At 35.6% G+C, this 24,604-nt stretch overlaps 1 protein-coding gene and 1 long non-coding RNA gene across 4 annotated transcripts in view; one reads left to right on the top strand and one right to left on the bottom strand.

Annotated features, from left to right (window-relative positions):
- LOC141377576 (uncharacterized) overlaps window positions 1-24,604 on the top strand; it is a 58,634-nt gene that overhangs the window by 6,970 nt on the left and 27,060 nt on the right. The window lies entirely within an intron of this gene.
- Window positions 1,820-24,604, bottom strand: part of tnmd (tenomodulin) — a 79,307-nt gene continuing 56,522 nt past the window's right edge. Inside the window, 3 exon segments of the mRNA NM_001114413.1 lie at window positions 1,820-2,886; window positions 12,686-12,792; window positions 15,530-15,689. Coding sequence (NP_001107885.1) covers window positions 2,677-2,886; window positions 12,686-12,792; window positions 15,530-15,689 — 477 coding nt within the window. The 3' untranslated portion in view covers window positions 1,820-2,676.

Here is a 24,604-nt window from a genome sequence, read left to right as displayed (position 1 = left end):
ATATAGACTATAGTAACTAAACGTTTCCATGCAGCCGTTTCTGTTGTACCTTCAGTATCAGCTAAGTCAAGGACAGATGAATACACTGTTCATTAGAGTTCGTCTTAAAGAAACAGACGTAGAAGAACATATAAAAATATTTGAGACCTCTTGAAAATTCTCGGGATGTGCTGATTTACTATGTATGTGTTTGAATAAGTTTTCAATGTTTGTTTTATTTTGTAAAGGTCTGATGATACTCCTTTCACATTCCAAATAAACATAGGCATTTTTACATTTGTTATCTTGACCAATTGCAGTTTTATGCTGTACACTCACTGGCCACTTTATTAGGTACACCTGTCCAACTGCTTGATAATGCAAATATTCAGTCATGACATCACATGACAGTAAGCCAATGCATTTAGGCATGTAAACATGATCAAGACGATCTGCTGCAGTTCAAACTGAGCATCACAATGGGGAAGAAAGGGGATTTAAGTGCCTTTAAATGTGGTATGGTTGTTGACGCGGATGCTACAGCAGCAGACGACCACACCGGGTGTCAATCCTATCAGCTAAGAACAGGAAACTGAGGCTACAACTCGCACAGGCTCAGCAAAATTCAAGATTGTAAAAATTCTGCCTGGTCTGATGAGTCTCAATTTTTGTTGCGACATTCGGATGGAAGGGTCAGAATTTGGCATCAACAACATGAAAGCATGAATCCATCCTGCCTTGTATCAATGGTTCAGGCTGGTGGTGGTGGTGTAATGGTGTGGGGGATATTTTCTTGGCACACTTTGTGTCCATTAGTACCAATTGAGCATCGTGTCAACACCATAACCTGAGTATTACTGCTGTAATGTCCATCCCTTTATGACCACAGTGTACTCATCTTCTGATGGTTACTTCCACCAGGATAACACACCATGTCATAAAGCGCAAATCATCTCAGACTGGTTTTTTGAACATGACAATGAGTTCACTGTACTCAACTGGCCTCCACAGTCACCAGAACTCAATCCAATTGAGCACCTTTGGGATGTGGTGGAAAGGGAGATTCGCATCATGTGCAGCCGACAAATCTGCAGCAACTGCGTAATGCTATCATGTCAATATGGATCTCTGAGGAATATTTCCAGTACCTTGTTGAATCTGTGGCATGAAGAATTAAGGCAGTTCTGAATGCAAAATGGGGTCCAACCCAGTACATGTGTACCTAATAAAGTGGCCGGTAAGTGTAAATGACCTTTTATTTTTAAATTTAGAAGAATTATAATCAGTAGCCTGCATAAAAAAGTAAATCCAGAGGTACTGAGATTTTCTGGGTGATCTTATTATTTTTCTTTGCTTAACAAATGTTATGGCTGCCCAACATATTATTATAGCATGATCGATATTGTAATGTGTGCATCCACAATGGTCACATCGCATAGATAATATGCAATGTTGAGTTGACTATGCATCTTAATTTTTACATTTACAAATGCAAAACCATAATGAATGCAGTGTTTATTTTATTTTTATCTTTGCTTTGTTGCATTTATCTATGCTTGTAGTTCATTACATTTTTCGATAACAATTAATAAGGAGCAAATTAGGAGTTTATTGAAGTAAATGTCATAATGTTTCCTAAAAGCAAGAATTGAACCTTAAAATAAAGTGTGAACAAAAATAATTTTTAAATTGTGCTATTCAATCATTTCTTGGACTTTTATAGATAGATACAATATATTGCAATGTACTGTATATCACAATGTCAGATTTTTCTAGTGTCATGCAGCCCCAACACACCCTTAAAGTCAGAATTATTAGACCACCTTTGATATTTTTTTTCTTTTTTTAAATATTTCCCAAATTATGATTAACAGAGCAAGGAATTTTTCACAGTATGTCTGCTAATATTTTTTCTTCTGGAGAAAGTCTTACTGGTTTCATTTTGGCTAAAATAAAAGCAGTTTTTAATTCTTTAAACACAATTTTAGGGACAAAATTATTAGCCCCTTTAAGCTATTTTTTTCAATAGTCTACAGAACAAACCATCATTATACAACAACTTGCTAAATTACCCTATCCCGCCTAGTTAACCTAATTAACCTAGTTAAGCCTTTAAATGTCACTTTAAGCTGTATAGAAGTGTCTTGAAAAATATCTAGTATAATATTATTTACTGTCATCATGCCAAAGATAAAATAAATCAGTTATTAGAGATGAGTTATTAAAACTATTATGTTTAGAGATGTGTTGAAAAAATCTCTCCGTTAAACAGAAATTGGGGAAAAAAATAAACAGGGGGGCCAATAATTCAGGGGGGCTAATAATTCTGACTTCAACTATGTATAAGCCATGTATATGTGGGTAGTTGCCATGGATTACTTCCATTTTAATATGATAGACTCCATCTAGCTTTGTTTTAAACAGTTAATTATATAATAACAGTTTTTACAACCATGCTAATTGAGAGACTAATATTCCATGTGGTTTCAAAATTAATATGCTCATAAAAACTGCATGCATAATAATTACAAGCAAACGCTGTTGAAAATAGCCTGCATTATTTTAACATAATTTTGGTTTTTATTACACAGAGGATGAAAAAATCCTTGAGTGTTTATGTGACTTTTTGTACAAATGTAAAAGCTTGTCTATGCAAACCCCTGAGCAGCATAGCACCACTGGTTCCCTCCGGCATCCTCAAACTCGTCCCAGCATTCGTGCTATCCACCAGTTGCAGGGCATGACAATCTGACAGATTACCCGTCCTCCCTGGTAATAGTAGGGATATGGCCAAAAGCCACCCAGGGGCTCGTAGTATCGCCGACAGTAACGGTACCCACGGCGGCAGTACTGGCAGCAGTAGCCTCGCTCATCTAGGCTGTTGTCCAGCTCCAGCCCCATTTCACTCTGTGAAGAGAGAGAGTCAACAGGGTCAGAACCACAGCCAAACAATACCTGCAATCTCACCACATGCCGCTTGACAGATAGCGTGATTTTAGCAATAAAAAAAGGTGCAGTGCTCCTGAAGAGTTATTAAAGGTTGTAGGAATGCAATGACAAAAACTCCTGTCATGCTCTGATATACCCCAATGATCAGAGTGGCATTTACAGTAGATGTTTTAGAGGTCCCAAGCAATGGAATCAGATATGATTAGACGTATTTCAATAGTTAGTAATTCAGTATATTGTGATCATGTACACTATTGATATCATGGACACTTCAAAATGCATTGAATAATTATTTATTACTTAAACATTTAGAGTTGTTTTTTAAAATAACATTGTATCACAGTGGTGTTCATAAATGCACCAAAAATATGCAATTAATAACTTAAAAACATTGTAAGGTTAATCTAGCCTACATGCTGATATATTGAATTAAATTTCTGTTAAAATTCTGATTATTTATAGGGCTATTGTACGTTAACACTGAGTAAAAATGCATTAGTTAAATTTACTAAACTCACAATAAAAACTATTTTTATTAATCTTAGGTGATGGTAATTTCTTAGTTAATACCTATGAATGCATTAAAAAATTGTAGTCGTAATCTTATTACGTCATAATCGTTATATTAAAAGGAGTTAATATCTAATCAGAATCACTTGTATTACTTCAGCTAATATTAAAATAGCAACTGCAATAAACAGAGGGATATTAATCTATTAACTAATATTTAATAATGAGACTTTATTGTAAAGTGTTACATATTGTATTTTCTAATCCTTTTGCAATTAAATTTAGCATTTTGTTTTTAATCTGAACATGTAGTCTACAGTACCGTATATTGTGATAAAAGCTTCAGCAATTAATAGTAGTAGTATAATGAATTCAAAATTTAGTTGAAACATTAGTTTACTTTGAAAAAGTTAAGTATTTTTGGCTATTATATTTGTTAAAGTAACTTCTTTTTTTGCAGCCCAGATCAGTATCGCGATAATACCTTATAGTTTTTATAAAAGCTTTAACAATTAATAGTAGTATAATACATGAATAAATGTAGTTGAAAGATTAGTTTACTCTAAACATGTGTATACAATATAGCAATACACAAAGTATTTTTAGCTATTATATTCGTTAAAGTAACCTTTTTTGCAGCTCAGTTCAATATTGTGATAATAATAAACGCAAAATTTAGTTTAAAATGTTGTTTACTCTGAACAAGTGTACAGAATAAAGCAACACACTTACTATTGTTTGTTATAATATTTGTTAATGTAACTGTTTTTTCAGCTCAGTTCAATATTGCAATAATGCCGTATGTCGTGATAAAAACTTCAGCAATTAATAGTAGTAATATAATGAATGCACAATTTAGTTAAAACATTTATTTTCTCTAAACGTGTATAAAATATAGCAATACCCTAAGAATTTTTGGTTATTATATTTGTAAAAGTAACCTTTTTAGCAGCTTTGGTCAATATCACGATAATACGTATATCACGATAAAAGCTTCAGCAAATAATAGTGGTAGTATAATGAATGCAAAATTTAGTTGAAACATTAGTTTACTCTGAAAAAGTAAGTCGTTTTTGGCTATTATATTTATTAAAGTAACTTTTTTGCAGCCCAGTTCAATATCGCGATATTACCTTATGTTTTTTTATAAAAGCTTCTGCAATTAATAGTAGTAATATAATGAATGCAAAACGTAGTTGAAACATTTGTTTACTCTAAACGTGAATAAAATATAGCAATACACTAAGTATTTTTGGTTATTATATTTGTTGAAATAACCTTTTCTGCAGCTTTGGTCAATATCACGATAATATCTTATACCTTGATAAAAGCTTTAGCATTTAATAGTAGTAGTATAATAAATGCTATTTTTTTTAAACATTAGTTTTCTCTGAACGTGTACACATTATAGAAATACACCAAGTGTTTTGGTCATTATATTTGTCAAAGTAACATTGTTTACAGTTTAGGTTAATATCGTGATAACACTGTATGTCGTGATAAAAGCTTCAGCAATTAGAAGTATGAGTGCAAAATTTAGTTGAAACATTTGTTTACTCTGAACGTGTACACAGTATAGCAATACACTATTTTTGGCTATTATACTTGTTAGCTTTGGATTTTGCAGCTTAATATCACAATAATACAGTATACCGTGATCAGAGCTTATGCAATTAATCGCAACAAGAAAATCTGATACCATCATAAGCCTAAATATGATATAATGCAATGCCCTTGACCTTTCCATTACCCTGCACGTCTTTGCTATCTCCGATTGGAGTCACTTAACCCCGCTGCCTGTCCGTTCTCAGTCGCTGGCAGACGCTGAGATAATTACACTATTTCTTTCCTCCCAGGCTTCCCATAAAGGCAGAGCAGTGGCGCCTCAGTCTGAGCAGTGACCCCGGCCTCATTTGAGCTCCGAAATGAGAACTCTCCCCTATGCCCTCCTTTGACTTTGGCATAAAGCGAATGGCACGTTCTTACAGCAATTAGCCGGGTAATGATCGCCCAACAAGGATCGGTTTATTTGCTCTCGCAGGCAGGGTGTGAATTGGTGTAAGGGCTAAATGAAAGCCGAGTGAAAGGTAAATTGGCTAGAATTAATGGCCCTTGGCCCTCTCCATTGTGATGGTATACGCATGCCCTCTCCAGATTACCCAGGGCTGAGTGCCATGCCTTTGATCAGCCGCTACGCAGAGATGGGCTCCTAGAAGTGCCACTTAACTTTCTATCTCCCGTAACTGTTGGAGCAGATAGCGCCCTCGACTCGCGCTGTTTCATTTGACTGCATTTCGATCTCCCCGAGCTTACGACACAGACAGGATGATGTGATTAAAAACACTGTTGTGGACCTAGTCGCCTCTGCTGATCTGCATTAGATTGGCAGATGAAGCCATATCTCATCTGGTTGTCTGGCAACGCTTCAGACTTCCTGTTGGGAAATGACGCAAATGAACGTGAGGGTAGGAAAATCACTCTGAAATGTGACGCCCGGTCGAAAATTGCATTTAAAATGGCCATACGCGGTGTTTGTCTTGCATAAACGAGTGCATTATTATCATTATTGATCTTTTTTGGGGGGTTTGAAATGAAGCGGGGTGAGTTATAATGCGCCCGTGCGTGTGAAGATGCATAATGGCATGCGTTTCTCCTCTGGAGTCCCATCTCTCATTATGTTCTCCATAAACGAAGCATGTATGAGTTTTCATGAGCTCACTATGCTATGATGAATGGAGGGAAAATTGCATTCTCCTAATGACTAGACTATAGTGCGAGCGAAAGCAGGGTGATGCCTGTACTGTTTGATTTATTACGCTCGCAAATGCACAAAGACAATTACTGATTCATAATGTTTGTCAGGTTTAGGGTCAAGAGTGTTGAGGCAACAATGCATTTTGGAAACAGCACAAAGCCTGTCAGCGTAGTGCAGTTTGCTTTATCAGACCTTCACAGAAAACCCCCTGCCGGCATAAAGGTGGATGTTATTTGGAAAAATAAGATTTTTAGAGCGAAATGATGTGTGATTAGGATGAAGCAGACTATGAATAGTATTGTTCTACAGAGGCATATTAATCAAACTGATTATCCTGCTGCAATGAGTAAGTGAGTGTTAATAACTTCATGTTAGAGACTCTATGTGTCAGTTTGTTGCACTGTATGTTGCAGAGATGACAAGGAATAAAGTATTCAGGGACATGATGTCAGTCATGCATAAACTAGTATGAATAATTAAGAGCAGGTTCCTATAGCTGACTATAGTGTTTTGTATTTGCCTCACAAAGCCTGTCGTGTTCTCTGTTATGTTCGGTGTTACAGCCTGTAAAGCATGATTTACTAGCATTTAATGTGAGAAAGTAGGAAAACTCCTCATTTATTATGGCCTGGCACATCATAGCGTTGATTCACAATTTGACACCCTGCGGATTTATTTCATAGGCCGTGATTACTGAGGGATAAATTATCTTAAACTTCACACTATCTTGGTGCTAATCAAGGCACTAAATATGCACTGTTGCCCAAAAGAGTTTAATTCATTTAAAGAAAAATGGCATTAGTCATTTATTTATTTATTTTTTTTTCAGAGCTTGTCAAAGTTAACTCATTAACATCTTAACCATAATCAAATATGTTTAACACACTATTTGTTTTATTTAACCTGTTAGCCAGCTCTCACTTTTACTGTGTTCATTATTTGTTTTTCCATATGTAAACACTGGAAAACATTGATGAAATGTCCTAGAAAAAAAATATGCCTTAAAGGCCAGTGTTTATATTTCAAATTTGATGAAGATAGCATGCAAAATAATATTTCTGTAAAAGGTTTTCAGAGACTACAGTGCATCTAGAAAGTATTCATAGCGCTTCACTTTTTTCCACATATTTTATCTTACAGCCTTATTCCAAAATGGAATAATTCATTCATTGTTTATTGTTGCAAATTTTTAAAAAATAAAAAAGCTGAAAAATTACTTGTACATCAGTATTCACAGCCTTTGCTCAATGCTTTGTTGATGCACCTTTGGCAGCAATTACAGCCTCAAGTCTTTTTGAATATGATGCCACAAGCTTGGCACACCTGTCTTTGGGAATTTTTGCTCATTCCTCTTTGCAGTACCTCTCAAGCTCATTTCAAAATCAGTTTGGATGGGAAACCAGATACAGCCATTTCTCTGTGTACAGCCATTTTCAGATCTCTCCAGAGTTGTTCAATAGGATTTAGGTCTGGGCTCTGGCTGGGCCACTCAAGGACATTTACAGAGTTGTTGTGAAGCCACTCCATTGATATTTTGGCGGTGTGCTTTGGGTCATTGTCCTGCTCGAAGATGAACCGTCACCCCAGATGCCTTTTGGGAAACTCCAGGCGGGGAGTGGATTCCGTCTGGCCACTCTACCAAACAGACCTGATTGGTAGTTTGTTGCACGGTTGTCCTGCTGTAAGGTTCTCCTTTCTCCACAGAAGAATGCTGGAGCTCAGACAGAGTGACCATCGGGTTATTGATCACTTCCCTGACTTCTCCCCCGATAACTCAGTTTAGTTGGCCGGCCAGCTATAGAAAGACTGCTGGTGGTTCTAAACATTTTCCACTCAAGGATGATGGAGGCCACTGTGCTCAATGGAACTTTCAGAGCAGCAGACATGTTTCTGTATACTTCCCCAGCTTTGTGCCTTAAGAAAACCCTGTCTTGGAGGTCTACAAACAATTCCTTTGCCTTCATGCTTGGTTTGTGCTTTGACATGCACTGTCTGGGTTGATTGGACATGATTTGAAAAGGCATACACCTGTCTATATAAGGACCCAACCCTTTTAATACTCATGTGATTTTTCAGTTTTTTTTTTTTATTTTTAATAAATTTGCAACAATTTCAAAAAATCTTTTTTCACGTTTTCATTAAGGTGTATTGTGCATAGAATTTTGAGGAAATAAATTAATTTAATCCATTTTGGAATAAGGCTGTAACATAAAAGATGTGAAAAAGGTGAATTCCGCTGTGAATACTATCTGGATGCACTGTGTATGGATGTCCTTCTCTCCCTCAACATCAGAGGTATTTTCTCAAATATTATCTTCCCAAACTAAAACAGTAACAGTTGCTGAATGATTTGGTCTAGATTCACAGTTCATGTATCTTTGGAAAGAAGACACTTTGGGCTTTATTATCCATCATCCAGAGTTTATAATGCTCTAAATAAAAAAAAAACAAAAAGTTATAGATGCTAAATTAATGTAAAAAATTGCACCACACTAAACATTTTATTATTTCATAAACAAATTTTTAAGAAATTAGTCCTGGAGTAACACAGAAAAGTAATAGGTCAAAAGCCACACATCTCCTGAGTATATGTTTTGAATTTGATTGAAATATCATGCAGACATTTATGGAATTATTTTTCTAGCAACTATTTATTAATATTTTAACACTAGTTTGACAACATCCATGCTTCATTCTGATCAGTTTGACAGTAAAACTGACAGTAACTAATAGAAGTGTATGCAAACACACAAGAAGTCTCTTGTGGCAAGCACATTTAACAGCAAGCAAATGATGGAGAAATACCTCTTTTGCAGGTTATTTATCTGTAAATCAATTCCATACATGCTGTTTGCAATAAAAGCATTTGCATTCTTTGAATAGTGGAATTTAATTATCGTTGAAGCTGAACCATCAGTCATAGAAATGGTAATGTGAACACCTGTGGAGGACTGTGTCTTTATGCTTGTGTGAATTACATTCAAGGGTGAAGAAAGTTGGTATTACATTTATATGTTTGAAATCATTGTGTGGTTTGATATTCATTGCTGTGCAAAAGTTTGGGGTCAGTAAGATTTCTTTTTTATTTTTAAAGAACTTATTTAGTTTTTCAAGGACGTGAAGTAAAAGTATCAAAAGTATCAGTAAAGTCATTTTTGCTGCTAAATGTTGTTCTTTTTACTTAATATCATCTTTAAATCCTCCACAATAATATTAGGCAGCACTACTGTTTTTAACATTGATTATAATGAGAATTTTTTCTTGACTTTCTAGTAGGGCTGGACAAATAATCGAAAAGAAATTGAAATCGACATTCAGTAGCTATAATCGGCCAAATTTTTCCAGGACGATTTTTTCAATTACTTTTCCTACCACATATGGAGTCACGTGACCCTGCTGTGTTACAGGCTGAGGCAGATTTATATTTCTGTGACCACATCTGGTTTCAGGTCAAGTAGGACGATGGACTTATTTTTGAGTCTTACTTTGCACTACACTGACGATGATTGAAATGCCTCAAGAGAGCATTTTTCCATTACATTAACATTAGTATTTACATTAAAATATTTGTTTACAGAAGATTAAATACATGTTTAAAGTATTATTTACAGGATATTCAAGAGTTGTTTTATTGAGAAGTGATACTGCTTATTTTCTACTTTTAAAACACTGATGATAATTTATTTTGCTTCCAAAATGCAAGTTATTTATTTTTCACTTTTTTTAATAAGAAAAAAAGTGACTGTTCGTTTTAGGCCATGTGTGTTTTAATTTCAGTTGTTCAACTTTGATGTTCAATAAATAATCATAGATTGTAGATAGTGTGTGTTTCCTTCAATTATTTTAAAATCAAGTAATGCACCGTTAATTCAGAAATCTCTCACTTGTAATTTGTGAGCACATTTAGTGTACAAAACTTGTCAGTGTAAATTAATGGCTATTGTAAATTTTGCTGTCACAGAAATAACATTTTAAAAATGTTCTGTTGAGGTCAGGTGAATGGCTGGGCCATTCTAGCAGCTTTTTTGTTTTTCTTTTTTACTGAGAGATTTCAGCTGCTGTCTGAGATTTTCATGCTGTTTTACAGCTCCTTTTCGTCATGTATTCAATACATATTTACTGTCACTTCATTTTATTACACAACATTTATAAGTAATGTATAAGTAAATGCTTTTTTTCATCTCCAAACTTTAAATGTTAATGTAGTTGTTGATTATTATGGATATGGTTGTTTATGTAGGCTTGTCAACAACACTTATTTTGTGGTGTCCACAATTTATTTAACACTTTAATTGGCTGCTTTACCAAATGGTTATCCATATTTTGACTGTTTTAAATGTCTGTTAAAGTCATTTAAAGAATGACTGTTTTAAATAATGGTTTACACTACACACCATTGTTGGTTTACAAAAAAAATCTAATCAAAATCAAAACAATCCTGTTGCACAAGTACACTTGATTTTGGTTTTATTGTATTTAAAAAAAATCAAGTAAACGAGTGTTAAATGTTAAATGAGAATCTGAAATATTTTATGGCATACCTCAAAAACATAAAGATGATTTAGTATTCAAAAATGTTTCATTTTGATAATGTTTTTTCTCTTGTTTTTAACTTTTCATAGTATATGTATTAAAACCAGTACCTTTACCATAAACTGACATATGAACCATTTGGTAGAAGTTGTTATTTTAGAAATTGTGGGATGTGTTAAAAAAAAAAAAGTGTGTTAACTAGCGACATTAGGAGTTTCTTGGTGGGCCGGTTAAAAGGTTAACCTATTCAAAATACACGCCTCATGTAGTTTTGATTCATAATTTGCATCTTTTCATTTAAATTTCATTTACATTTTTTTACAGAGACCTAAAAAAAATCTAATTAATCATCAAAGAATTATTTGTTTTATTTTAGCATCTTAAAGGGATAGTTCACCCAAAACGGAAAATTCTGTCATCATTTACTCACCCTTCACTTCAAAAATGTTAGAAACCTGTTACCAGTGACCTCCATATTTATTTTTCCTATATGAAAGTCAGTGGTGACAAGTTTGTAACATTGTTCAAAATATCTTCTTTTGTGTTCAACAAAAAAGGAAACTCATAAAGGTATTGAAGCATTTGAGAGTGAATAATAGATGAGTCAATTTTCAGTTTTGGGAAAACTATGTCTTTTAGTAAATTCATCTGGCCTTCAGCAGACAGTGCATCTTAAGTTCACACAGTGGTGGTGAGGATACAGGTTTAATCAACGATCTGCAAGCCAGAGTGCTTTCAGCCAGGACACGAAGCAGGGTCACAAAGCCTAGCATCAACAACTGCTGCGGGCGCAGAAGTCTGAGTTTCGACCGGACCCAATCATCAGAGGCTTATCCTCCCAATGTAGGTCAAGGACCATGATGCAATTTCTCAGCGCAGCCAGATGATAGTTATTCAGTTTGAAAGATATCCAGAGCTGTGCTGGCACACAACGCATCAGCGTGGCAGGACTGGGGAAAGGTCAGCCTCGTATATATATCTCAGGCCTTCTGTCACTGGAACTTTGATGATTATAAAAAACGGCACAACAGGAAGAGACCTGTAGCAAAATATGAATTCCCTCCTCCAGCTGCCGACGCCTGCCGGTGGGAGAGCTAAATAAGAGCTCGCGTCTAGGATCCTCTGAAAGGTCTGGGATATCTGGCTTCCCAGCAGCATCTACATGACTCCAGACTCCAATTACTGGGAGCCACATCCCCTCTGACGTGCACAAAAGCCTTTGTTATCGCTCTGCCCACAAACACAGCCGGTCTGTGCTTAGCCTTGGAATTGGCTGGATTGCTGCGTATTAACCAGCCGATAGAAGGAGAGGATTTCAAAAGGGAAAGGTGGTTTCATCTGGGTTTGCTTTAATTATATGGAACGCCGTGTTGCTGGATGAGGTGGGCAGGAAAGACGTTCCTGGGCCTCTGCAGATAAAAGTTCTTCTTTTCTCAGTCTTCTCATCCTTGGGAGTCTAGAAGTCGCTCGCCAGTTGGGGAGGTGTGTATCGTAGGTGTGTGAAGCATTAGTGCGTGCGACTTAAGGATAATTAATCATTGAACATATGCTTGACTTCCTGAATGCAATAAAGGACACTCTTTGGCCGGGCGCTTCTTTATGCCTTGATAATTAAAGCATGATTAATACATTTATCTCTTCATTAATGAGTGACCTTGGGAGGCTGTCTTTGTACATCGCTAACTACATAAGAGAGGCAAGAAAAATTGTGCAAGGCAAACTTGCTTCCTTTGAAGGCTAAATATCCCTCTCCATTAGCTGCGAGACATTAAGGGAGTCTTAAGTGAACTGGCCTGATTTAAACAGATATATAGAGCAATTTCAATGCCCTGCGGTCCACATGATCTGTTTTAAGTTCCGAAAGGGAACTTCGATTAATGAACGATTTATACCAAGAAAAAGAGCATGACTATCCCGCTCAACCGCAGTTTGAACGTGCCTTTTAGTCCTCATACTTACATAGTCGTTTACTGGTAAGTGGTCCATGACGTCCCGGGCCTGACGCGGACCTCTTGCTTCCAGCTCTGGGGTCTCTTCAACATCATCTATATCGTGAAACTCAGAATCTGCATAACAGAAGTATAGATGATGATGCTAAAAAATCTATTATTTGTCATGTATAATAAAAATAGCATGGCATGGGCTTTAAAACACAATGTAGCAATACTGCTGTGTTCCATATTGAGAAGTTTCCTCAAGATTTTAAGATGAGTATGGGTTGTTTTCTCATGACATGCGAAATTAAGATGGAGGGCAGGAAGTGATTCTTCTACACAGGAATTGCTATCAGAACATCAAAATATGTCTGTTTCATGTTTATAATTGTTTAAAGCCAAAATAAAAAAATGGCAAACAGCTTTTATAGAACTCCAAAAGTTTTTGCTCATAAAAGGGGAAAGTTTAAGAAACTGGCTGAAAAACGAAAGAAATGGCGACATTTATTTAAAACATTTTTTAAATAAATCCATGTCTACAAACTCTTTTTGACGCGATAATTCGTTTGATAGCACCAATAAATATTATATACAGGCTTAGCTATGAGTATAAATATGTTAATGTGTTATAAAAAAATCAGATATAAACACCAACACACTTATACAAAATCCAGAAGAGTGTAAATGACATAACGTTACCCTGCCATGTAATCGCTTCATCTAGTTTTGCAATAATCCAAATCTTTACTGGCGTTTCGGCAGAATAAACAACCGTAACGTGAACATCGAAATGCGCAGCAGCGGTAAATGTTTGTTGATGGTAAGTTCATTAAGTTTATTCCCCCTTACAAAAATAAAGAAAGAATATAATGTAGACAATGCGTCCACCCTTTTGTATGCTTTCATCTGTTATTTTGTGATGTCTGGAAGATATCTGCATGGGGAAAAACTAAAGTTATAGTAATTTTTAATAAACATGTTTTTTAAGCACTTCAAGAGTTCACACTTAGCTGATGATTTATAAAGCTTGTTTGGCATGCTGTCCATGGAGAGAGCCCCGAGCTCAAGGACTCCTCGAGTCTGAGGCTTCCTCCCGTTTGGCAGAGCGAGTGGGGAGCCTGAGCTCAGTGGATCTCAGAACTCCCCCGCTGCGGTAGCCAAGGGAACACGAGGGTTAGATAAATGCTTAGTTGTTATGCTTGTTGAATGTCTTTGGATGGTGGGAGGAAACCGGAGTACCCGGGAAAAACCCACGCGGACACGGGGAGAACATACAAACTCCTCACAGAAACACCCACTCTCCATTTTTGCTGTGGGGCTCGCAGTGCTAACCACTGGGCCGCCGTGTCGCCCAGTCAGAGGTAAAGGAGGAGAAAAAGGGGAGGAGAGGGGTTTCTTCCTAACGAAGATAAAGTGAACTGAAAACTGTGGTTATTTATAGTAGCTTAGGGCTCGAATGATTGGAAGATACTGATTAGCAAATTCGAGACCGGCCGTGATAAATCCTAAGCACGTGATCCTCTCGAAATTAGTTTATGAATAAACTTTGCATAGTAAATTGTGTAATGAGTACAACTCTTTTGTTAACGAATGTTACAGAATACTGTAGTATAGTAAACTGATAAATGCCACTGGCTTGCATGGTTCAGGACTTGTGGAGCTGTGCATCGATAGATTTGCTCTTCAGTGTTTGGACTTTCAGCAATGAAACTTAAACCACACTGAACTGAACTTCAACTCTGAAAACTGGACCGACATTGCTTCAATTTACTATAATCTTCTATGTAATGCTGCTTTGACACAACCTACATTGTAAAAGCGCTATAAAAATAAAGATGAATTGAATTGAATAAACTGTAATAAATACAGTGCCCCTGCACGTGACTGAGACGATTTGGTGGCCACTATAGGATAAACATGGAAGTGATACATTAATGTTGACTAATATTGATTGTGATCTGAGGATAAAATGTTAGCAATTACAGCCATTTAACAATTTGCTTAACTGCAGATGACCAGGCTTCTGTTATGTTAACCAATTATCATCAACAATTAAAACATTTCCAGTTTTAAATAATTAGGATTATAAGCCTCTTAATGCCCAAGGTGTTTTTACATGCATTTTTTATTTCTCATCGGTATTTGGGCTTATTGGAACCTAATTAGAAATAAAACCTAAGAATCATCTTTTGATATGATGTACTTTTAGAGAAAAATGATGTCCATATATGTGGACTCGTTGTCCGAATTTACATAAAACACTTTTTCCTAACTGTTTTTTAATACATACGTAGCATATACATTTTTTGAACTTGCTTTGACTATCAGAGAGTAAAACCAACATTCCCCCAATTTGGACTGTTAAAAATAGTGTTTGGGACGTTTCATGCTCCAAAACAGTTGCAGGATGACACTGTATGTCTGTAACAAAATATAAAACTTTCAAAGTATTTTAAATAGCCATTTAAGAGCTTAAATGTGCTGTCCACACATGTGGCCACTAAGCCCTAGAAGGTTAAATGATCATTACATACCCATTATAATAAATGCCACATCTTTAATCTTCCTATGCCCTCATTTGAAAAATCCAGTAATAAACGTTAGTTTGTGGATTAATCTTTCTTTAACATGGTGTATGGTATACTTAATTAGATAATGAACATATTGTCTACGACATTTAGTGTGTGTGTGTGTGTGTGTGTGTGTGTGTGTGTGTGTGTGTTATAAGGATTTTTTTTCTTCCTACCGAAAGGAAGTACAAGCAAACAGCTGAGGGCAAAAGAAATTACAGACTTGACTCTTGGGCTATTCTGAAACCTTATTACTGTTGTTGAATTGGATTTCAAGTTGGTGAAGCCCTGTTTCTAACCTCTGAGAGGAGATGGGTGGATCCAGTGGATGGGGAGGTCTTGGCAAATCTCCCCAATCTTGGAATTTGACAGGAATGTTTTGTTGGAGATGGGCTCTTCGGCTGGAATCCATATCTGAGAGTCCACCATCTGCATATCCACTTCACCCGTCTCAGTTACCTGAAAAAAAAAAGTTGATTTGTAATGCTTACAAAAGGGTTTATAGTGCGCCAGATGAGTATGGATAATCTGGGATCAATAGTATGAAGGTCAGTATCAGTACACATAGAGTGCCAATGTAATACCATATCAGCAGGGTGCGAATTATGCATTGACGATCAGGGGGGTCAACTTTTTTAGTAATGTTAGGTAAATCAAATGTATGTATTTATTTAAATTCATTCATTCATTTTCTTGTCGGCTTAGTCCCTTTATTGATCCGGGGTCGCCACAGCGGAATGAACCGCCAACTTATCCAGCAAGTTTTTCCCTTCCAGCTGCAACCCATCTCTGGGAAAATTTATTTAAATTACATCTAGTTTATTAAAAAATGTATTTAAGTTTTAAGTGTTTTGTGGGATATTTAGTGGATCCCGACTTACAGTATCCGATTAGCTACTTTTGAAGTTACTTTAAGTCAAAAAATTTATCTAATTTGACTTTACTTTTAGGCTATATGTAGAAATAAACATCTATTTTACAAGAAAACTTTTGTGAATAGTTACAGTAGGTTTTTTTTCCGGTGCTCTAGATCTGCCGGTTTTAGACCGTTGAATGAGTTTTTTCTAACAGACTGATTGACACGATTATGCATTCACAGGGTATGAACCATTATAGGGGTGGTCAAATCTTTATTATATATATATATATATATATATATATATATATATATATATATATATATATATATATATATATATATATATATATATATATATATATTCATAATCAATATATACATTTTATTTCTTATATTAATTTAATTATTAACATTATTATTTAAAATAGCGGCACGGTGTCGCCTCACTGCAAGAAGGTCGCTGGTTTGAGCCTCAGCTGGGTCAGTTGGCATTTCTGTGTGGAATTTGCATGTTCTCCCTGTGTTCGAATGGGTTTCTCCTGGGTGCTCTGGGCCCTTTAGATGAATTGGCTAAGCTAATTTGTCTATTGTGTATGTGTGTGAATTAGAGTGTATAGATGTTTCTTAGTGATGGGTTGGAGCTGGAAAAGGCATTCGCTGCATAAAACATATGCTAGATAAGTTGGCGATTCATTCCACTGTGGTGACCTCGGATTAATAAAGGGACCAAGCCATAAAGAAAATGAATGAATTAATTATTTAAATTACAAAGCAGAGCAAAAATTTCTCAGTATTAGAGAGCTGACACCTCTATACATTTTGTTTTGGATGTCCTTCAGGGGGGATCAAGCGTCAATTAGGAAGTCACCCCCCCCCCCCCTCTATAATTTGCATCCTGCATATCAGTACTATGTAAAATACTGAAATGGGGACAGATTTACTAAATAGGGCAAAAAAGGTAGGTATATAATACCATGAAATGCTGATAGAAGTGGGAAGTTTTGCGAGAGATCCATCCAATGTGCAAATTAAAAAGCATTGCAGCTATTTTAATGACTAACACAAATGATGTTGCAGACAAGCATATGCAATGATAATCATGTGTTTAATCTACTAACAACACAAACACAAAATCTAATAGGGCATGCTTTTTTTAGCTTTTAAATCAAGATAGATGTACAGTAAGTCGACTACCACAGACCTTATTAAATCATGTTAAAATTACTATCATAGATTTTGCATCTGAAATAGAAAAACCTAAAATTGCATATGCCATCAAACCAGCCACGAACTAACTGTTTATTCTTTTTTTTTTTGACAAATTTTAGACTATACTTGTCTTTAGTAAACCTATTTATTTATACCATATATAGATGTGCACGCTGCAAGCATATTCAGGTAATAGTATTCTCTTTTTTAAGATATATGGATCGCAGCTATTAATATTTTAATTGTACATTATTTTACAATTGATTTTACGTTTATCATATTATTATTATTATTATTATTATTATTGTTATTACTCTGAAATTATGGAAAAAATGGGGCAATATACTTTTAAAAATGTATACTTTTATACTTTATAGGGAATAATATAGACAATTCTCTCTAACATGTACCTGAATGACTATTTTGTTTATTTATTATTATTTTTTTTGCTCTCATAGTTCACAGACAAGTTTAGTAAATATGCTCATTTGAATATTATTTGCAATATTATTTTTTATCGCCGTTTAACATTTTGCTTAACTGCATACAAACCTAACAGATCACTCAGATCTTTAGGATCAAAAAAACTAGAAGTTCCAAGAGTTCAGTCAAAGCAGGGTGAATCAGCTTTCAGCCACTACGCCCCTCGCTGCTGGAATCAGCTTCCAGAAATGATCAGATGTGCTCCAACATTAGGCACATTCAAATCAAGACTGAAAACACATCTGTTTAGCTGTGCCTTTACTGAATGAGCACTGTGCTGCGTCCGACAGATTGCACTATCATGTTTTTCTCTTCTTCTTCATTCTTTTATATCACATTTTACCTGTTTTTATGTTTTGTTTTGTTTTTACGCATTTTTTTTATTTGTTTTTATTTTTATTTTACTTGTTTCTTTTATTCTTGTTTATGTAAAGCACTTTGAATTGCCATTGTGTATGAAAATGTGCTATAAATAAACTTGCCTTGCCTTGCCTTGCCTTGCATATGATCAGACTTCTGTTTTTGTTTATGATTTATCAATGAGAAATAACCAACTTCAAATTTTATATAATTTAAATCAGTAATAAATTACCCATCAATTTATTATATTATTTATTCATTACTTTTCTCTCAATTTAGCTTATGTGGCTTACCATTTATTCATTCAATTTACTTCGACTTAGTCCCTTTATTAAACAGGGGTCGCCACAACCGAATGAAACGCCAACTTATCCAGCATATGTTTTACGCAGTGGATGCCCTTCCAGCCACAACCCAACACTGGGAAACACCCATACACTCTTGCATTTACACTTATTCTACAGCTAATTTAGCTTATTCAATTCAGCTATACAGCATCTGCTTGGACTTCAGGGAAACCCCACAGGGCTGGCATTTCTTTGTGAAGTTTGCATGTTCTCCCCGTGTTGGTATATGTTTCCTCCGGGTGGTCTGGTTTTCCCCCATAGTCCAAAGACTTTAGGTGAATTGAATAAACTAGGTAGGCCGTAGTGTATGTGTGCGAATGCAAGAGTGTATGAGTGTTCCCCTGTGCTACTTTGCAGCTGGAACGCTATCCGCTGTCTAAAACATATGCCGGATAAGTTGGCGGTTCATTCCGCTGTGGTGACCCCTGATTAATGGACTAAAAGAAAATTATATTATATTATATTTTATTATATTATATTACATTATATTATATTATATTATATTATATTATATTATATTATATTATATTATATTATATTATATTATATTATATTATATTATATTATATATGTTGTTGCTTCATGGAAAGATGTTTCTGTCAGCCTTTGGAAAGCAGAAGTCTCTGTTCGAATGAATGCGATAAGTGAAGCATCAGTGGGGTGAGTGCTTTATGACCGGTTGCTTGTGTCTTTCTGCACATGGTAAGATGAAAGATATGTTTTATCCTACATAAATCTAAGATAGTTAATTTTTCATTTTTTAAATAATATAACTAAAACACTTACATCAGTGGAAAGTATTGATATTCAGATGCCCCTTCGGCTTGACTGAAACTGACCCAATTCTTTTCAAACCCTCTAAACACATTTCTATTTGTGCACATGCAGCCTTCCTAAGTCTCCTTCCCACAGCCCAAGCAGGATAAAGCTGGAGTGAGTTTCTGCTTTATGCTATTGCCTTGGATCATTTCACTTTCTCTCCGCAGGGAACAGAGAACTAACTGCTGACCATGGCTAAAATATTTAATTTGACCTCTCTTAAAGACCATGGCTGTACCTCCTTGAGAAACAGACTTATTTCCTCCCTTGCTGTGAAAAAGTGCCCTTTTCTGCAAGCACTAATGGTGTTGCATTATAATTTGCACAGTAATAGGAGTACAAAAATTTATTTGAGGTTATTATGACTTTAGAGCATGTCTACTGTGTTAATGTGGTTCCACCATGTTAACACATTACATTCCAGCTAAAACTGCTTCTTTTAAAGGTTGAAGTCACTAGCTATGTTTCCATGCAAAGATGCAAATTAGATTTATGTGCAAAACTGGAATATTGCATAAAAAATTAGCAAATAAGTCAATGTTTCTCTCCAATGAGCCAATGAAGTGACAAAAAATGTTACTTCCTATTAAACCGGCATCAAATATTGAAAAAAAAAAGGTAATTTACTGGTTTGGAAAAGCCACTGTAGGTCTTTTTCATTATATATCAGAAGATGAAACACAATCCATCTGCAGTGGCTTTTGTAGGCATGAGACCACTCTTTGGGAGTGCAGATGCTCAAGACCGTTCTGTGAGGTAATAATACAGAACCACTTTGATGACAGACTTTGGTTTAGGAACTTTAGAAATTTCAGATGTTGTGCAATGTGGTTGGTCTACTAGTTTATCTATTAATGTCATCCCATCATGTCATTTTTTTGTGTTATCACATGATCTGTAAAGGGCAGGACACAACAAACTAATGGTTGGGCATTGAGCTTCATTGGGTCATCAGTTGGCGATGGTCTGGGTACACTGAAAAAAATTATTTATTGGGTTTACTTATTTTTATTTTAAGGTAACTAGACTACGTGACAAGTCTTGTGGCCTATCCAAGTTTTAGGAACAACAAATAATAACTTGACTACTTGACTTCTAGTTGATCATTTGGTATAAAAAGTGGCTTATATGAAAGGCAAAGGCCTCTAGATTTGCCTATTTTTATGAAGTAAAATATGATCATGCCTTGATTTTAATTGTTTAATTAGGACAGTAAGGTCTGACTTTGCTTAGACAAAAGTTTTTTTTTAAATAATGTACAGTATAGAGTATACAGAATACAGTATAAAGCCATGGTGCAGTGGGAAAATAATTAATATTGTGTATGACTCCTATAAGCTTAGAGGACCGCATCCATACATCTCTGCAATGACTCAAATAACTTATTTATAAAGTCATCTGGAATTGCAAAGAAAGCGTTCTTGCAGGACTCCCAGAATTCATCAAGATTCTTTGGATTCCTCTTCAATGCCTTCTCTTTCATTTTATCCCAGACATGCTCAATAATGTTCATGTCTGGTGACTGGGCTGGCCAATCTTGGAGCACCTTGACCTTATTTGCTTTCAGGAACTTTGATGTGAAGGCTGAAGTATGAGAAGGAGTGATATCCTGCTGAAGAATTTGCCCTCTCCTGTGGTTTGTAATGTAATGGGCAGCACATATGTCTTGATACCTCAGGCTGTTGATGTTGCCATCCACTTTATAAATCTGTCGCACACCCCCATACTGAATGTAACCCCAAACCATGATTTTTCTTCACTAAACGACTTATTTCTGTGAGTGTCTTGGGTTAATGCAGGATCCAATAGGTCTTCTGCAGTATTTGTGATAAATTTAGGATGCAGTTCAACAGATGATTCATCTGAAAAATCAGCCTTCTGCCACTTTACCAAATGATCAACTTGAAGTCACGTTATTATTTGTTGCTCTTACAACTGGGATCGGCGACAAGACTTTTGTCAGATAGTGTAGTTGCAAATAATTTAAATGGGATGAATTTAAACAAACAAACTAAATTTAGTAATGTTCAACTTCATTTGTTTGTTTAAATTCACCACATACAATATGTTTGCAACCACTTAACTTAATTTTTTTTAGTAAATCCAATGAATTGTGTTTTTTCAGTGTAGTTGGTTTGGTGTGTTCCATACATATTCAGCGTGTAGAATCGCCGTAGGCTGAACGCAGCACTCTGATTGGGTTTTTAGCAACAATTCAACAAACAATTCAAGTCAAGAAACAACACTTAAAGAGTCCGTCTGTAATTTAGCTACATTTCTACTGCTTTGTTTATGCTTTGCACGTGGCGGTTCTGGTTTTATTTAATGGAATAAGAAAACAGGCTACTAAAAACTACTACTTAAAACTTAACCACATGACTTTTTAATTTGTATATCGGAATTTATTTGGTAAATCTGTTTCCATTGTAGTTTATGCACATTTGTTTTTATTAAATACAAAGTTTTATCCAGTTGTATGTTATTTTATTTTATGTGCAAAATTGTGCCATAATTAAATTCCATCAAGTAATTTTAATGCGATATTCCAAAACGCGCACAAAATATTCATTCATTCATTCATTTTCCTTCGACTTAGTGTCTTATTTATCAGGGGTCACCACAGCGGAATGAACTGCCAACTATTCCAGCATATTTTTTACACAGGGAATGGCCTTCCAGCCACAACCCAGTACTGGGAAACACCCTTACACTCTCGCATACACACGCATTCATACACTGTGGCCAATTCACCTATAGCACATGTCTTTGTACTGTGGGGGAAACTGGATCACCTGGTAGACAAAATGCCACACATGAATGCCAACTGGCCTAGCCAGGATTCAAACCAGATACCTTCTTTTTGTAAGGCGGCAGTGCTAACCACTTAGCCATCATGCCGCCCCTCTTATTTTGTTGAATTCAAGGCCGCAGTCCAAAACAAAGAGTCAGAAGGAAAAACTGATGTGATCAATCCCGTATATCCCGCGGTGCATCCACCCAGTCAGCCATTATAGTATTGAGAGTAATGTACTTAATTTGTTAGTTCTGTAGTTCATGAGCTGTTAAGTAAATTATTGTTGCATAATGACTGCGAAAGTGCGTGTCAGTTTGATTTAATTGAGATCTAGAAAGCTTCTTTGGGTAATGTAATCACATGAGGTATATGTTTGTTTTGCTTGTAGTTATGTGTAAATAGAAGTGCAAACAAACTCTCCTACGTTCCCTTGTTAATTAGCGCAGAGACCAGAGAAACGGCTCACATGACAAATATTTTTACAAGGTGATTTTCTCCCAGTCTAAAGCTTAATTGCACATTAGTTAAGCTTGATGTGGAATCCTGAGGCTATTGTCTGAGCTGCTATCATTTATTTTAGATTTCCCTCTTTCTCTTGCATTTGCTCTCCCTCAACCCTCTTTTTTTCCTCATCCCGCTGCTCTTGTTTTATTAGAAGTCATTTTTGGTGCCGCTTCTTGTTTGTTGGGAAGTGACACAGCACTGACCTGTAGCGGTTCCAGTTCCGCCTGATTAAAAGCTTCACTCTTTGTGCCTTTGAGACAGTTTCTCCGCTCCGGCCCTTTCTCCCTCAAATCACGCTAAACTAATGATGACTAGGAGGACAGCCTGCATGACTCAAGCAGCGAAGGATGCTGTTTTAGCCTAAAATTAAAACTAGGGCCAGCGGTGCAAACAGAGCGCTTTAATTGGCCTTCTCGGCTGCTCAAGCAAAGCGTGCCTTTCATACGAGTAAACAAAGGTTAGGGCAGTGATCCTGCTACATTCCATCACATTTTTGGAGAAATTAGCTGTGTATGTTTAAGGGTTGTTTCTCTTGAGACATCTAAAGGTTGCGGAAGAGGCACTGAAGTGAAAAGAGCAAAGCTGAATTATGTCTTGACCAAAGGGTCAAGGTTTGGCTGGTTAGAGTAGCCCAGTTAGTGTGACTCCTGCTGGTTGATGCTGAAATTACACCATCTTTTTCTGCGTTGGTGGCTATTCAGACGTAGCTTTGAGCAAGTGTATAAATATTTAATTGTATTATAGTAGACATTTTTACAGCCATTTTTGAAATGCTCTTAAAACATAATTTGAAAATATTTTCCTTATGTCTTGGAGAGGAGGAAAGTTATTAGTGAACGACGCCATTAGCATGACTTTTTTCATGACATTTTTCTCTTGCTCCATGGTAATTTGGTATCTACGATTCAAAAGTTTGGTGTCAGGGAGATTTTTTTTTTAAGAAGTGGCTTGTTCCGTATGAGAATACAGCAAAAACGTTATATTATTTATTAGTTTTATCAAATAAGTTTAATATTTTAAATGTCGTTTATTCTTGTAATGAAAAATCTGAATTTTCAGCAGCCATTACTTCAGTCTTCAGGCTGACATGATCATTATGCTGCTTAATATGCTTCATCATACGATATTCATGCACTGCAAAACTCAACAGTCAACTTCATCAAATGAAATGAGTGTGAGAATTGACTGAAAGTTAATTCTACTCATTTGAAAAAAGTTTTGAACTTGTATAGCGTTGAAGGTAATGAGTTAATTAAATACCTCATTACTTCAACTTAAACTAAGTAAGTTCACAGTACTCATATAAATTAGTTTTTTTTTTTACTTTTAACTTAAAATGGTTTGTAGCAATCAGTTTCTTCAAGCGGTTTGAGTTGCCTTAACTTATTGGGTTTTACAGTACTCGGTTGGTTTGAGTTCTCTTCATTTATTGGGTTATACTGTGCTCAAATTGCTTCATTTACTTAAGTTCACAGTACTTATTAGGATTAGTTTTTTTTTACTCAAATGGTTTGTTGTAATCGATTTTCTCAAACAGTTTGAGTCACCTTAACTTTTTGGGATTTACAGTGTGGTATTCTTTATTGAATTAAAGTTAAAACAAAAGATGTATGCGCTAGGGCTGCACGATATTGCAAAAATCTGACATATATATGAAAACAATTTTAACAGATGGCTTGAATAGCTCTATTTGTAAAAAAATGCATTATTTTTTGTGTAAAATAATGTAAACAATGTAAAATAACAATGTACAGTCTTCGTTGTATTAATAAATCAGTAATTTTTCTTCATTGAAGCTACAAATGTTTTTTGTTATTAAGCTCAAATGCTTAACACTTTCTTGAAATGCCTTTCAAACACATGCAAAGGATGAGATTTAGTCTGTTACAGTTATACGTTGCAATGACTACAAATCTTATGCATTCTCAATTGTTGATTGACTAAAATCCCAATTTAGCATTGCATATTCTGCGGTGTGACATTTGCAGGCACACACATT

Source organism: Danio rerio, chromosome 14 (genome assembly GCF_049306965.1).
Source record: "Danio rerio strain Tuebingen ecotype United States chromosome 14, GRCz12tu, whole genome shotgun sequence".
Taxonomy (NCBI): domain Eukaryota; kingdom Metazoa; phylum Chordata; class Actinopteri; order Cypriniformes; family Danionidae; genus Danio; species Danio rerio.
Note: the sequence above shows the minus strand (reverse complement) of the source record. Positions and strands in the feature narration are given on the sequence as shown.